At 46.4% G+C, this 15,568-nt stretch overlaps 5 protein-coding genes and 1 non-coding gene across 6 annotated transcripts; 3 read left to right on the forward strand and 3 right to left on the reverse strand.

The window, feature by feature from the left end:
- Positions 1 to 37: 37 nt before the first annotated feature.
- Positions 38 to 2,216, reverse strand: RhiXN_01839 (small glutamine-rich tetratricopeptide repeat-containing protein beta; the record flags this gene model as incomplete). The annotated part of the gene is made up of 10 exons (XM_043321658.1): positions 38 to 294; positions 347 to 665; positions 717 to 1,048; positions 1,100 to 1,190; positions 1,239 to 1,322; positions 1,373 to 1,399; positions 1,449 to 1,492; positions 1,539 to 1,743; positions 1,789 to 1,879; positions 1,930 to 2,216. The coding sequence occupies 10 exons, from the start codon at positions 2,214 to 2,216 to the stop codon at positions 38 to 40; spliced, it is 1,737 nt and encodes a 578-aa protein (XP_043187481.1).
- A 990-nt stretch (positions 2,217 to 3,206) lies between these two features.
- RhiXN_12465 lies at positions 3,207 to 3,293 on the forward strand. Its single transcript has one exon. It is a non-coding gene; the product is annotated as a tRNA-Trp (tRNA).
- Positions 3,294 to 5,312: 2,019 nt separating this feature from the next.
- On the reverse strand, positions 5,313 to 9,430 carry RhiXN_01840 (importin subunit beta-4; the record flags this gene model as incomplete). Its single annotated transcript, XM_043321659.1, has 15 exons — positions 5,313 to 5,588; positions 5,635 to 5,991; positions 6,040 to 6,269; positions 6,428 to 6,501; positions 6,673 to 6,758; positions 6,809 to 7,161; positions 7,210 to 8,080; positions 8,132 to 8,243; positions 8,297 to 8,424; positions 8,474 to 8,590; positions 8,640 to 8,911; positions 8,974 to 9,106; positions 9,157 to 9,246; positions 9,295 to 9,366; positions 9,425 to 9,430. 15 exons carry the CDS (start codon positions 9,428 to 9,430, stop codon positions 5,313 to 5,315), a joined length of 3,177 nt encoding a protein of 1,058 aa, XP_043187482.1.
- A 276-nt stretch (positions 9,431 to 9,706) lies between these two features.
- RhiXN_01841 (homoserine kinase) lies at positions 9,707 to 11,018 on the reverse strand (the record flags this gene model as incomplete). The annotated part of the gene is made up of 3 exons (XM_043321660.1): positions 9,707 to 9,922; positions 9,996 to 10,115; positions 10,173 to 11,018. 3 exons carry the CDS (start codon positions 11,016 to 11,018, stop codon positions 9,707 to 9,709), a joined length of 1,182 nt encoding a protein of 393 aa, XP_043187483.1.
- Positions 11,019 to 11,118: 100 nt separating this feature from the next.
- On the forward strand, positions 11,119 to 14,058 carry RhiXN_01842 (ABC transporter transmembrane region; the record flags this gene model as incomplete). Its single annotated transcript, XM_043321661.1, has 15 exons — positions 11,119 to 11,367; positions 11,426 to 11,577; positions 11,636 to 11,850; positions 11,903 to 12,106; positions 12,163 to 12,419; positions 12,476 to 12,551; positions 12,606 to 12,803; positions 12,857 to 12,975; positions 13,028 to 13,055; positions 13,107 to 13,160; positions 13,225 to 13,478; positions 13,534 to 13,569; positions 13,620 to 13,757; positions 13,820 to 13,926; positions 13,995 to 14,058. The coding sequence occupies 15 exons, from the start codon at positions 11,119 to 11,121 to the stop codon at positions 14,056 to 14,058; spliced, it is 2,151 nt and encodes a 716-aa protein (XP_043187484.1).
- Positions 14,059 to 14,407: 349 nt separating this feature from the next.
- Positions 14,408 to 15,068, forward strand: RhiXN_01843 (protein UPS2, mitochondrial; the record flags this gene model as incomplete). The annotated part of the gene is made up of 3 exons (XM_043321662.1): positions 14,408 to 14,442; positions 14,499 to 14,670; positions 14,727 to 15,068. The coding sequence occupies 3 exons, from the start codon at positions 14,408 to 14,410 to the stop codon at positions 15,066 to 15,068; spliced, it is 549 nt and encodes a 182-aa protein (XP_043187485.1).
- Between the last annotated feature and the right edge of the window lie 500 nt (positions 15,069 to 15,568).

Genomic DNA, 15,568 nt, shown 5'->3' on the forward strand with positions numbered 1-15,568 from the left:
GGTCAATTAGATTCCATCACTTCATTGATCCATTAAGTTAGAGGTTTCCCGAATGGGGCATTGTAACCGAGTCGTTCATTGTGAGCGTGCCATCTTTGAGCTGCTTCTGAACGCCTTCCTCAAAGGAGATGACAGCTTGGAGCGCGGCATCTCGGCCACACAGCGCCATACCAGAAGTTTCCCAAATGTTTTTCATGAGGGGTGTGGCCTTGCGCACACGCTCCATGAGTGGGAGCGTCTCCGTCAATGTGGCGCCGCTCTCCATAAGGCATTCCAGAGCGCTCTTGAGGTAATCTATATACCGAAGGTTAGGTTTACCATTGAACTATACGAGATGTTTACTTACAAGCGTGGTTCTCGTCGTCCTTGGGGAACCGTTCAGCTCCAGACAGGTATTTCTCATAGGCCAGCCTGAAATTCGCCTTTTGCTTGACAGGGTCGACGGGAACTGAAGTGAGAGCCAACTGCATGTGATAGAAACCATCGATGATTAGAGCCTCAGCAGTAGGGTAGAGCCAATATGCGGCAATGTATCCTGGAGTCAATTTTTCCTTGTCTTCAGATTCGGGTGGGTGCTGTTCGACATCCTCAAGGATAGCAGCAGATGTATTCTTGAGCTCGGCCAATGAGAATGGTGAATTGGGTCCTGGGTTGTTGATAATTGCCTATGTGACCATTTAGGGCTGACCAACCCTATCGGACGCATATATACTCACTTGATAAAGCGTATGCAAGTACAAACGTTTCACACTTCGGCGGAACGTATGCTCAAAGATAACCCCACGTTGGCTAGTCGGAACATCTGGCCATTGGTGATCGCCCCATGTCAAGAACCTCTGGACCTTTTGCAACAAGTGCACCGCGGTATTATAGTCGGGGATCGAGCGCAGCAGGAAGGCGTGCATGATCCACGCACGCACGGTCAAATCTAATGCAGGTCGCACATTATCCCAGCCGGGACCAGCAACGCGCTCGCGAATTTCACGCATAATGGTAGCCTCGTCAGCTTGATTGATCCATGCATTATACTCCATAGCTTCGTATTGCGCTAAGGGAGTGTTAGCGCACATTTCCTAGGTAGAGGCATATATAGACACACCCTGGTAGCCGTAACGATCCTTCCAATCTGGGGTTGTCATGTGGAACGCCCTCTCATCTCGCAAAAGTCCATCTGTAATATTAACAACAGCCTGAAACCAAAATTAGATGCGTATGTATGTTAAAGTTCTAGCACATACACCAAGACGTCCATAAATAACAGTGCCTTCCGAAGTCTCGGTTCTTTGGAGCTCCCAAAGAGCCTCGCAACCTTTATTGAAAAGCTGGGACACAATATGTGAGTCTAGTTGGAGGTTTATCAATAATGTTATACCTCATGTGCTTCGAGAATAATCCAGGCCTGGAAATAGCATAAGTTTATGATCATCAAGGCATTTATGGTTACTCACGCTCGTGCATGTCCCGTCCGAAGCGTTCATGCTCGGACGCAGCGCTAAAAGATTGTAAGTTCCACTCGTTGAATTCTATGCGTTACCTACCTGCTGCCTTGTCCCAAGGCATACTTCCAGTCGCGTTACGAATAAGCAACACATCAGGTCCGGCTTCCTTGCGTTGCGCTTCAGCCAGAGCTTGCTCAATCTTGACTTTGCGCGCGATATCTGCCGAGGTTGGTTCAGAGATGTCGTCCAGGAGTGCAATAGCCTTTCCGTAAGACTCGTATGCATCATTATATCGATGTAGACCCTTGGATGTATTAGAACAAAATATCACGATTGGGACACATCCTACCAATTGAGCTGTGGCTAGTCGTTCATACCCGCGGGAATAATTTGGATCTGCCTCGACGCTCCGCTTAGAGTCCGCAATAGCATCCTCAAACCTGAACCAAATTGTTTAATTAGCGCATATAGTTATGAGCTATGATCGCACCTCCGCAGTTTCATCTCAGCTGCGGCTCGATTACAATACAGCACGGCCTTTTCATGGGGGTCGAGGTCTGTATGAGCTAAAGCTCGGGTGTAAACCCTCTTTGCACCCTTACTGTCCCCACTCTTGAAGAGCTCGCTAGCCTCCGCTTTGAGGGATACTAGAGGCGTTGTGTCGTGTACGGCCACGCCGAGGGCTTCGGCGGTGTCGACCTTGATCTTGCACGCTGCTACTTCACCTTGATGTTTGACCTTTGACTTGATCTTGGATATTAAAGAGATTGATGGCATGATACAAATGTAGAATAGAGTTGAAAAATGTCGCTAAAGGAGGGGAAGGCCTGAGAGCAAGAATAAGCCCGTGAAGTCATATCCGAATATATAATAGCTGGTGCCGTGATGGAGCAAGGATCATGACAGTGCTTCCCGGGGTAGTCGGTATCAACCGAGTTCCCAACGCTGAAACAACAAGTGGTGATACGCACCCAATTGGATCCGGCCTGGAAACACCTTTCAGATAAGCGCTGAAATTTGATCTGGAAAATAATGACTGAAAATTAACTCGTCCCGTTCTACCATCACAGTCACGACTGATACTCGGCCACGCAGTCACTGATTTTTGGTACTTTCCCCATTAATGTGTGCATTAAGCTGTCGTTAATGAGGGTGGTTTACCGGGATATAATGATCTACAAAGTGATGTTTGAGTGGCATTGGAGGGGTCATCGAACCACTCCTGTATCAAACAACACACAGTTCATTTGTCCAATCTTGTTAATGAATGCACCTATCTTGCACAAACCAGCGTTACGAATTTGAGTGATCAACTCTTTCAAGTGGGGCGGGGGGGACTAAATGTGTTTAAAGTAAAATTCACCAAACAAATACTCAAGTAGCCCTAGTGGATTGTGGTTAATATGCGCTGAACATATAGTGATGATAAAGCAAGTTTTCTTAACTCGGTAGCAGAGCGTGAGATTCTGGTGAATTTGATTAATTCAATTGGCGAGGAGCGTGTCGACATCAAGATACAGAACGAATGAGGCATTTAATGGGCGGAGCGTCTAGTCTCTCGTTCGTTTTAATTGGGGAAGATTGCATGTAATCATAACATTGCCATAATCACAACGTAGTCAGCTTGAAATTGATGAGACTGCGAATTTAACTCAATGCGCCTTCCTTTGCTTGGTTCCAGTTCAAGAAAGAAAACGCAGCATTCTCGTCGCGTTTTTTAAACCTTCAAATGGTTTATAAAACAATTCTAAGGAGCACTCAAAACAAGACTTCTTAGCTCAGTGGTAGAGCGTGAGATTCCAGCTTGTTCCTGGAACTTCCTCAAGGTCATCCGTTCAATCCGGGTAGAGGTCATTCTTTTTATACCGTTGTTCTACAGTAGATAACCTGGGAATTTCATTCCGTGTGTTCTAAAATTCACTAATTGCCTGGAAAGATTGTGATATATCAACATCTTTTTTGGATATGTGATACATAGCTCCCTAGCACATCTGTAGAAGTACAGTTTGCCTTAAAACCTCTCACAGATTCACGCCTTTTGGGGTGTAAAAATTGTGTAAAATCAAAACCGTGTTCTAGAAAGTTGATAAGCTATCAATAAATAGCCATGTATCTGGGCTATTGAACGCATATATTAAATAAGTTACAGGGCAAGGTTTAATGGAGCAAGGGTGCTTATAAGCAGATAGGTTTGTGTAAGAGTTTTTAAGTCAAGTGTCCCAATTTACAGAAAAGTATCCACCCCTCTGAATGTAAGCAAGTTGGTTAAATGCTTTGAGTCAAAAGAGATAGATCTAGCTGGAGCTACTCAGAAAGGTACCATTGGATCATCAAGTGCTTTGTAATGGGTAGTGAATTACAATATGGGATAGGGGTTAGGAGTTCCTGCTTTTTCTCAAACCAGATAGCAATGTGGCCATGGACAGCTCTCAAAGAGGTATATTATGCTATTTAAGGTAGTATCTCTACAGATGATACAGCTGGTAGAACACAGAGGCTTGTATTTGGGGTGCTAGGGGTTAATGCATATGCATGTAGGGAGAAAGGTGTGCATATATTCCAATATTCCCAGACAGGGAAAGGCAGTGGCTCTTTGTACATAGCTACTAGTGGTAGCTTACTGGGATGGGCTAACAGTGCACAATATCTCAAAATACCACTAGTAGCTATATACAAAGAGCCACTGCCTTTCCCTGTCTGGGAATATTGGAATATATGCACACCTTTCTCCCTACATGCATATGCATTAACCCCTAGCACCCCAAATACAAGCCTCTGTGTTCTACCAGCTGTATCATCTGTAGAGATACTACCTTAAATAGCATAATATACCTCTTTGAGAGCTGTCCATGGCCACATTGCTATCTGGTTTGAGAAAAAGCAGGAACTCCTAACCCCTATCCCATATTGTAATTCACTACCCATTACAAAGCACTTGATGATCCAATGGTACCTTTCTGAGTAGCTCCAGCTAGATCTATCTCTTTTGACTCAAAGCATTTAACCAACTTGCTTACATTCAGAGGGGTGGATACTTTTCTGTAAATTGGGACACTTGACTTAAAAACTCTTACACAAACCTATCTGCTTATAAGCACCCTTGCTCCATTAAACCTTGCCCTGTAACTTATTTAATATATGCGTTCAATAGCCCAGATACATGGCTATTTATTGATAGCTTATCAACTTTCTAGAACACGGTTTTGATTTTACACAATTTTTACACCCCAAAAGGCGTGAATCTGTGAGAGGTTTTAAGGCAAACTGTACTTCCCAAACCAGTGGTATATACTTAATTGAGAACCTTTTGTGGTCATATGACTCTGGTTTGAGAAACAGCAAAACGCCTTACCCTTATGTTGTGCCTCCAATTCATAAAATATACAATTCTGCATATAAGCAGGTTGGGTCAAAGCCTTTTGTGGAAATAAGTGGAGCTGGCTAGGAGATAGTCAGAATTATTGGACCGGATGCTTGCCTTGGAACCTCTTGCACAGAGATTTCCTCTTACCACCTAACTCTACAAACATACTCTCCCTAATTTTGTTGGAGCATGCGCTCAATAGCCTAGGTGACAACTATATAACGATGGCTTATGAGTTCTCTCAGGTGGATTATTAACTTTTATGTGAGTTTCAAGAGCAAAGAGCCCAACCTCTGAGGTTTTAAGGTGAACTTTACCACGACCTGCGCTCTTTGTTCCCTCTCACAAGCGTCACCGAGGGGTTGGCTCATTTCATAAACTTCATTTGACATCTATTCATCCTTCAGGCTGATCATTATTAGACAAGGGAATCGACAAAACAGAGAAAAGGAACAGGATAGAACATCGCCACGAACAAATAATACCTATGATATCCACACGCCTATAATCTACAGGTATGCTTCCAAGCCAACAGCCTTGACCTTATCGGGGACTCGCTGCGCCAGTACCTTAATAAGTCGGATGAGCTCTGCGCGCGTTTCATCCCCAATCATATCTTCGGATTGAGGATCGAGGACGAAAGCAAATACGGCGAGCAAATGGTCGATATGGGGTGCTAGGACGTCAGGGTTGTTGTTGAAGAGATGGAAAATTGCCCGGAATACAGGTCGATTTTCGAGGAAATCATGCTTGAGTGGTAGTGCTCCAACAAAGACAGGGATAACCTAAGCGAGTTAAGTACGAGCCATTTGGAAATATTCAATAACTAACCTGATCAAGTGGCATAGAACTCGAGTTCTTTAGCAGCATCCGGGCTACGCAGCCAGTCGCATTATCTTTGGCGTTGAACTGTGCATGGGGCGCACCCTCCGCTACAACAAAGTATGGCCTCAGAGCGGTCAATATAGTCAGGTAGTGTCCGCTAATATCCATGTCGCTATTTTCGATAAGCACACCCATCGCAAAGGCAGCGTTGCTTCGTACTTCGGGATCCTCGTCAGAGAACCCTTGCGATATGAGGTTGAAAACGTCCTCGGTGAAGGGAGTTACACCGCCCTTCATCCCGGAGATAATTTCTCCCATGCAGCCGATCGTTGAAGTCCTTTCACTGAGAGAGCGGTTCTTGGACTGGACCAAGAGTCAGTGACGATCATATAGTTTTGGTGAGCAACGAACATAATATTTCTTGAGGAGGGGGAAAAGTTGGCCGAACAAAACAGCAAAGTCAGACCCGAGGATGCTTGCGAACGCGGCGACGAGGTCGCTGGCGGCGGAGATGAGGACTTGGTCGTATTCGGCTTGGTCTTCAGTCTCCTCTGCTTCTTCATCATCTTGATCAGGATCCTGTTGGCAAAGTGCTTTGCCCTCAAGAATTTCGGTAGCGAAACGAACCATGGTATCCAAGTCTGAAAAGCAGAGTCAGTGGTGTTCGGCTTTATATGTATGGAAAGTGATTCAGAGACTTGAATGGGTCCGAAGACTTGCCCTCATCGCGACATGCGTCGCTCGAGGATTCGCAGAAAATTACATCCTTAGAAACAAAAGCAAGATACATTACACTTACGTTGTTCGGCAAGACCTGGGCCCACTTTAGCAAGCGTCTCGCTCAGGCTCTGGCAAACGTTTGCAACTACATTTCTAAAAAAGCAAAATGGTCAGTATCGCGATCACATCATACAAGGATAGGGCGTGATTCAGAATAAAACGCGTTCGTCTCATTACTCCGTAGAGCGTCGAAGTGAGCTGAGTTAACGTTGTAATATCTTCATGCGCAGGAATAGAGAATGCAAAGTAGTATGATTGACGTACTTATCGTCTTCAGTCTCCCACATGACGAAAATTTCAGGCATAACATGGCCAATCAAATCCTTGACGTTTTGGTGAAGTGGTACATGCTGTCGCTAAAATCAGTGAAAGGTGGATAACACACGGGGCTATCACTCACCACTTGACTTCCCGGAACCCACTCGGTGGGAGACGACAATTCATAGAAGGTTTGAATGACGGCAAATAGCGAAGTAACTGCAGATTTCCGGATGCCCTCGTAGTAGTGAGACAAAAGCTCAACAAGCTCGTGCACACAGGGCTCTACATATGGCAAGAAATGGCTGCGGGTGTACATAAACACAGTGCCGATGGTATCAGCCGCAATTTCCTTTTCGACAGCGATGGCACTGTTTACGGCCAACTCCTTCTCTTCGTCAACATCTTCAATGTCGATAGACTCGGAGTCAAGCTTGGACAGATCAACAGCTTCGCCGCTTTTATCGGCCTTCTTCAATTCCTCAAGTTCTTTGGCTAAGCCAATGGTGAGTATACCATAGTTTAATCATAGATGCATCTTACCAAAAGCAGTATCTTCGCCCCCCTCTTCTTGTTTGCAACTGGCAATGAGGGCTGGTACAACGCGGTCGAGATAAGGAGCAAATTCCTCTTCAAACACGCGGGCCATAACGCCGAAGATGAGGTAACTGCATTCACGGAGCCGGGCCGAGTCGAGAGACATTCCCTCGAATGCGTTGTTCATGACGGGCTGGAAGTATGGGCGGAAATGTTCACGGCCAACAGCATCCGCAAGAGTGCCGACGGTATCCATTGCAATACCTCGCAGTTCTTGCTCACCTCCTTCCCCAGTAAGCACAAGGAATGGCTGCAACCTGTGCATGGTGGATTCGAAGTAGGGTAGGAATCCAGATTTGGCGGCATGTGCAGCAGATCCGATAGCACCGGTAACAATCCCTTTGACATCGTTAGGAGCCGTATCGAGAAGCCCGGAGAGGCGCTCCATCAACTGCGGCAAGTACTGGGCGATCGTATCACCAAGAATCTCGAGGAAATCATCAAGAGCCGTACAAGCAGCTCCTTGAGTATCTGGGTTGTTTATCATGTCCAGAAGTACAGGGAGAATGGTTGCATGGCGATCAACGACTTCTTCCTCCAGCCATTCACAAGTGCAACCCAACGCAGACAAAGCTGCTTTACGCACAACCGGGTGTGGGTCGGCGAATCCCGCATCAATTAACGGCCACAATTGGCGCATATGAGGCCTAATGAACTCGGAACAACCTTCAAGCGTGACTGCAAATGATGTAAGAGCGGCTTTGCGTTGGCCAGGGTCCGAAGACGCCATATACTGGGTAACAATGGTATGGAGAGTAGGGAAGACTTGGGATGGAGGTAGAGAAGTTGCAAGTTCGTCAATGACGCGGAAAGCAGTCTGCAATACCAGCTTAGTATGCGTCTACGGGTTAAAATATGCTAAGCTTACCCTGGAGGGACATTCGTCGTCGGCATCTTCGCTGTCCTCTTCAGTTCCGATGGGCATCAACCCTTCAAGGATAGGTTTGGCGAGATTGAGACTTTGAATACGGCTCTTCTTGCTGTTATTTCAGATTAATTTAGTTTATTGCTTTAATGGTTATATAGGACGTACTATTTGACCGTCCAAGTCAAGGAGTTGAGTGACATAATACGCAAGGAGGTCTCGTAGCTCTTGTTACCTCCGCAGCGTAGGAAAAACTCAACCAGCTGTGGCATATGCTTTGAAAGAAGTGGTGTTTCCTGGAGGGCATAGTAAGTTATCAGTAGTTGATTATGAATTGACGCTCACAAGAATGAGGAGTGTCTCAAAAACGTCAAAACCGTGGCGTGCTCCTTCTTCGTCGCTCCTTTCGAGGCAATCAGCGAGAACATCCATTATATTGGGGATAAGCACTTGGAATTGTTTCTAACAAATATTTCAGTAAAAGTCTAAGAAGGGAGTGGCATAAGCGTACAATTTCGTCCTTTTGATGCGAATCGATATACTGAGCAATTTGTCCAAGGCACCTAACGGAGGTGACTCGAACCTCGGCACTCTCTGGGTCGCGGATAAGATTGCCAAAAAGGTTGAAGAAGGTAGCAAGACGCTCGGTGATTTCATCCATCAAACTATCCATGATCGTAAATAAGACGTAAACTCCAACCTCGCGGTGGGCTGCGGTACCAGCGACACATGCAGCTTCGACCCAAGGGATAAGCTCAGGCCAGGTAACCTGTTTGCTACCTCCTTGGAGTTCATATTGCGCAATAGCAGAAATAACGCGAGCAATGTTGTGGCGGACAATTGACGCAGGTTCGCGAGAATGACTTCGGTAACTCGCGATTTGATGGCTGCGCGAATATTTTGAGGAACCTGAACCCAGAGCTGCCCCTGGTGCTGGTTTACGCGTTTTCGGAGCTCAACTGCAGCGAGTTGACGGATCTAGCGTCTATATGAGTACTGGACATAATCAAATGCAAATAAACGCGTACACTTTGGTCTGGAGATGAGTTGATGATTTCAAAGAGCGCTGGAATACAATCCGGGCTGGTCCAATAGTTTTTCGCCAAAGCAGATGTGGCCTTGTTTGATGTCAGCATGGGACTTTTCTATCGGCTCCGTATAATTACCGATTTGATCACATTGGTGTCATTGGCGGTTGTCTGCGACAAGAGGTCATGAAGGGTTTTAATATAAGTCGGCTAGGATTGCGGCTTGTCAGCGATAAAGCCCTAACCCATCTCGGATTTATGCACATACATCCATGGTATATATAACTATACGAACAAACTAGAGAAATTTTAATTGAGGGGATGTCACAGGAATACTCCTGGACTGAGGATGGACGTGAAGAGAGGAAGGTGAAGAGTTTCAAACAAATTTTTGAAGGATAACCCCATTCAGGGTTCTGCACGTGATCCACGCGATCAATCCCCCTATCTATGAATCTTCCGAGACTTAACTTATTCACCAGCGGTTGTGGATGCGATGGTAACTCATGGTACAGGTCGCTTCAATCACTTTTAATAATCCATTTCTTCTTTATTCCACAGTACTTCCTCCTGCGATATCTAGGACTTTGTATATGACCTCAATACCCTCTTCCTTGAAAAGTCTTGCTGCTTCATCGGCGATAGCCGTATAACCCCCCGTGGCCAACGCAAGGATTGTTGGCCCCGCCCCAGAAAGGCATATTCCGAGCAACCCTGGGTGGCTTGAAGGTGTAACGGACGAAAGGATGCGTGGAAGCCCAGGAATCTGACAGAGCATTAGTACTTGCTATTTCAAGCGGATATCAAAGGACACGTTGCAAAGTGTCACTAAGACTCACCAGCTCCTTTCGATATGGTTGGTGTACACGATCTTTCATTGCTTCATATATCAATTCAGGACTGGGTGGTGATTGGCCGAGTGCAGTTGTTAGAACGGCCAGCCTCTGTAGGTTAAAAACCTAAATAGAAGTCAGAGTTAGTTATTAGACAGCTTGTAAACACCTAAAGGACAATACAAGATCTTTTCTTGAATACTCCGTTGGAAGTACATTCCGAGCCTTTGCCGTACTAACTTCGAACTGAGGTATGATTGCTAGTGCCTTTATTTCTGGTGCCCAGTTAAAACGAACAAAGCTCCCAATTCCTAGTGGTGGACTGGGAGGGTTCTTGCCCCATTCCGGCCCAGATTCGGGAGGATATTCTGGGAGAACTTCAGCCAGAGGTACGGAGGCGGCTTCGTTCGCAGCTTCATCTAGTTCTAGTAGGTACGTCCCTATAAAACCACCAAAGAGTGCAGCAGCTACATTATCAGGATGGCGTTCAACCATAAGAGCGAAATCGAGAAGCCTTTCATTGGGAAGGTTTAGAGACCCCAGGGCGTTCCCTAGTAGCACTCCCGCAATAACCGCGGCCCCGCTAGACCCAAGGCCTCGTCCAAATGGAATTTCGTTGTGCGCGTGAATAGTCAGGGAAGGTGGGAAGTAAGAATGTCCGTTGCAACGAAGAACATAGAGTGCGACTCGGGTAGTCAAGTTTTTGTATGCATCTAACGGTACTTGATCAGCACCTTCTCCGGAGTATGTAATATTTGGTGCGCTTGGTGGTGATGCGGGCGAGACTGCCGGATATGACTCATGAGAGACCGTGAGAGTGAGGTATAGTGAGAGTGAGAGGCCGACAACATCGAATCCAGGGCCTATATTTGCACTGGTAGCTGGGACTTTGATAGTAAATTTATGAGTCGCCATTATCCTAAACTTTGTGTATGCGTTGGCGTTTACTTCAGAATTCTCTATTTTGGGATCGGAGTCTCGGATTTTCAGCAAGGTCACGCGGATGCTGTAAGCATGAGCGCTTGCCATCCAGCATGTGATTATCATTAATGTCCACGTGAAACAGCAAGTGTCGCACAGTGCTGGGCGAACCATCACTCCAACTCATACCAGTGCACCGCTCGTCTAAATGGCAGCCCAATCTACCCTCCGGGGTGTTTCGCGAAACCTACCTTCGCTAGCTGACCTCTCTCAGAAGTATGCGAAACATCGGCCGATTATACAACCAATCTTGAAAGCAGCTTTTGTCGCGTACTGTCTCGGCAATACCTATAGCAACTTCGTAAGACCCAAAGGATCTGAAGATGCGAGCTCGGGGAGGAGAAAGGAGAAGGGTAAACCCGGTGATGAACCGGGAACAAAGAAAGAGCGGGTCAAGGTAAATGAGTCCTCCAATCGAGATAACCAACGAAACCGACAATGGTACCATCCAATAGGTCGATGCGGTGTTTTATGCCCGACTAAGGCACATTCTTAGGATCGTTATACCTAGTTGGAGATCCAAAGAGGCTATGATGCTGGCCATTCATTCCAGCTTCCTTGTCTTCCGGACGGTCTTGAGTCTATATGTTGCCGATCTTGATGGGCGGTGAGCTAATTTGTACTTTTCAAAGGATCGTTCAGAACTAACTTTGAATTACGCTCAGTATTGTTGCTTCGCTAGTGCGAGCAGAAACTGTGCCATTTCTCCTTAACCTGCTTCGTTGGCTACTTGTTGCCATTCCCGCCACTTATACCAACAGCATGTTAGGCTATATTCAAACCAAGATTGGGATCGCCTATCGTACTAGACTTACGGAACAGATTTTGAACACCTATCTAGGAACCGAAAACGGAGAGGACAAAGTATATTATAAAATGTGTAAGCATCGTACGTATTGCCATCTGTCGCACCTACTTCTAATGCCATATAGCAAACTTGGACGATAGGATCAAGAATCCAGATCAAATGATTACTACAGATATCCAGCGATTTTCTGCACATCTCGCCGCGATGTATTCCAACCTCGCCAAGCCTGTGCTGGACGTCATATTATACAACTACCAATTATCACGAAACGTAGGGGCCGAGGGTCTCATTCTTCTTACAGCATTGGTCCAACTCAGCGCCATACTGTGTGAGCCCAGCTGTATCCATTATGAAATATACAAACTTAAGACCGAGGACCCTTAGTAAAATCGCTTACTCCTCCATTTGGGCAATATGCTGCTACAGAAGCGGCGCTCACTGGCTCCCTACGTGCCACACACTCCCGCTTATTAGAACATTCCGAAGAAATTGCTTTTTTCGAAGGCGAAGAGGCCGAGAAAATGCTTGTAGAGCGCGATTATTTTGCCCTCGTAAAGCATATAAACATGGTCCTGCAAAAGCGGCTATGGCATGGCGTTGCTGAAGAAGGCGTCATCAAGTGGATGTGGGGCTGCTTTGGGGTGAGCCAGCAGTGCATGATATATGTGATGCCCGCGATGTACTGATAATCACATAGCTATGCATCTGTGCTATCCCAGTATTCTTCAAGTTGCCTGGAATGGACAGGAATGATCTTGGAGGACGAACAGAGAGTAAGTTATACTGTATAGCTCCGACTTGGAATCCTAATCGCCCGAGTTGATTAGGTTTTGTTACCAATCGGCGCCTCTTGCTTTCCGCGTCCGACGCCTTTGGTCGGGTTATGTACTCGTACAAGGAACTTGCTGAACTCGCTGGTTACACAGCACGTGTTTCGCTCCTCATGGATACTATGGGCGACGTTCAGCGTGCTCAATTCGAGAAAGCACTAGTTAGTAGTGCCAGTATCGAAGAGAATGCGAAAGGTGCGTGCATATGTGTCTGAAGTTGAAAAGTTAGCTCAGGTGTATGCGTGTAGTGCTGCAGGGCCGAGGGACCGTGATCGAGTCTGACGAGATTCAGTTCGAAGGTGTTCCTATTGTTAGTCCTAACGGGGATATTCTGGTCCGATCACTAAGCTTCTTCGTACAACCTGGGGTGAGCTAGCCTCAATTACCTTCTAAATCCGCGAGCTAACAACGGCACTCAGCGGCACCTGCTGATCGTGGGTCCAAATGGTAGGCAGTCTATCGGGCCCCTATTGAATGTGCTATTCACGTCTCGTGTAGGGTGTGGGAAATCCTCGCTGTTCCGTATACTTGGTGGGCTCTGGCCGGTCTACGGTACGTATAGCATCAATCGCTTTGAACCCATTTAAATTGATCGATTACATGCCCTATAACCCAGGCGGAACGGTTCGCAAACCTCCTGCTAAAGATTTTACGTACATCCCTCAACGACCCTACTTAAGTCTTGGCACGTTGCGTGACCAGGTGATTTACCCACACACTAAAGAGGAAATGCAGCGGCGTGGGGTAACAGATGATGATCTTCTCCGGGTTCTTTCAGTGGTTCAAATGGATCACATTGTGGAGCGTGAAGGTGGATGGGATGCTGCAAAGGAATGGAGAGACGCATTGAGCGGCGGTGACAAACAGCGCGTAGGTTACATGTTATCACTCAAGTCCACTATACTCAGGCCGAATTTTGTGACAGATCGCTATGGCCAGATTGTTCTACCATGCGCCTAAGGTTTGCATGTGCATTTCGGCCATACGACTTTACTGATGTTTTGGATTCAGTACGCTATATTAGACGAGTGCACCTCTGCCGTCACCTTGGAGGTTGAGCGTGTGATGTTTGAGCACGCGACCAAACTTGGGATTACTTTATTGACAGTATCGCATCGGCCTTCTCTTTGGCAGTATCACCATATGATTGTGGGTACCCCATTTTTGTTTTGTTTTGTTTCGTTAACCCTTTTCAACTGAATCCCTAATAGCTTCAGTACGACGGGCAAGGTGGTTACGTCTTTACTGAATTGGACGCGGAGCGTAGATTGGCATTGCAAGAAGAGAAACAGGCGCTCGAGGCACGCCTGCTTGAAGTGTGAGTTTTTCACGTGCAAATGGCCGGACTTACATCTGATTGTCACATTTGTCCTTCTCGGGTGAAAGACCGAAGATGAAGGCACGCTTGTCAGAACTCAAGGCAGCTCAGGCGGAACGACGCGGCCCGTAGACGAGCACTTGCATTATTATGATTACGATTTTAATATTATCGTGAATTAAACCAATGTGGTTATGTCTTTAGAAAATAGGAACCGTGGCAAACATAGATCCGGGTATTGCAGAAGATCGGGGCGGAGCAAGATGTAAGCATACAGTTACACAGCCACGACCTCATCGGAAACAATCGGTTTGATCTGAGGTAAGGGCTTTCTCGGGAGCTCCAATTGAGAAATTGCCAAAGACTCTTGACTCTCACCATCTCCACCCCTTCTCCTCTCCGTCTCCGTCCCCAACTCCCTACTCTTATATTCTCTAAATATCTACGCCCACATAGAAAGTGAACAGAAGTAGAATAGACCATGGTGCACGTATACTCGCAGAGCTTCCTCTACAAGTAAGTTTTCGGTACGTTATCTATCTCTGTATCACAAGCTGAAAGAGTTGTTCCAGCCACTCCTGGGCGCATGTGAACTTGGGCATCTGGCACAAGTATCCAAATCCCAAGTGTGCGCATGTTATCTCTGTAGATGTTGTCGATCGCTCGGTGGATCCAGTAACCGGTGTGATCCGCACTGAGAGGATATTGGGTTGCAAACAAGCAGCCCCACGATGGATAGTCAAAGTGAGCATTAAAATGCTATTTTATTTACCAATTATCTGATTATAATTTGTTTTCAGCTACTCGGAGGTTCTGACGACGCGTTTGTGCGTGAGATATCATTTGTCGATCCTGTCACTGCTCGGACGACTGTTACCTCCGTGAACCTTTCCTTATCTCAATACGTAACGGTCCTAGAAAAGATTGTCTACGAGCCTACACGTGGTCCGGATGGACGAATGCAAACCCTTTTCTCTCAGACCGCCGAAATCCAAGCTCGAATGGCAATTTGGCGGAGTGCTGGCGAACGATTGGAGAAGTTTAGCGCAGATCGATTCGGGCAGAATGCACAGCTCGGGCGTGAAGGGTTCGAAGGTGTACTCAGGATGCTCCTGGAGCAAAAACAGGCACAGCGAGCATAACATGGCCACAACTATGCCCGTTTGACCGCTTCTCTCTAAAATTCTCGCATTTTTGTGATGGTTTTACTTGGGCCCCCTGGCATTTACTCCTATTATTCCTGACCACGGTCTTAGCTGCATTCGCATCTTTATTTCTTCATTTAGATAGATATCCCCGACTTTTCGTATTTGCGCTTGTTTCATACCATCCTTCTCCCTCCCCTTTATGACGGCCCATTCAGCTTGCAGCTCAAACCCCACTATGACCAACTACTCACTGCCCGCACGCAACCAACTTCATGGTTACTATAGATCGTTTGAATGCACATACATATGCTTTCTTTGAACTGGCCAGCTTGCATTAAGTGTCAAGACTTCCTTATCTTTCTCTGCCTCTGTGGCAATGGCACTGCATCGGCTCCACTCTGGACCCGAATGTCGTGTTGTTTTGACACTAATAGGTGCATCACTTCGTTAGATTGTTCCGTGTTCTATTGGGATTATCCTGATGCGCAGGTCTG

This window comes from Rhizoctonia solani, chromosome 16, assembly GCF_016906535.1.
Source record: "Rhizoctonia solani chromosome 16, complete sequence".
Taxonomy (NCBI): Eukaryota; Fungi; Basidiomycota; class Agaricomycetes; order Cantharellales; family Ceratobasidiaceae; genus Rhizoctonia; species Rhizoctonia solani.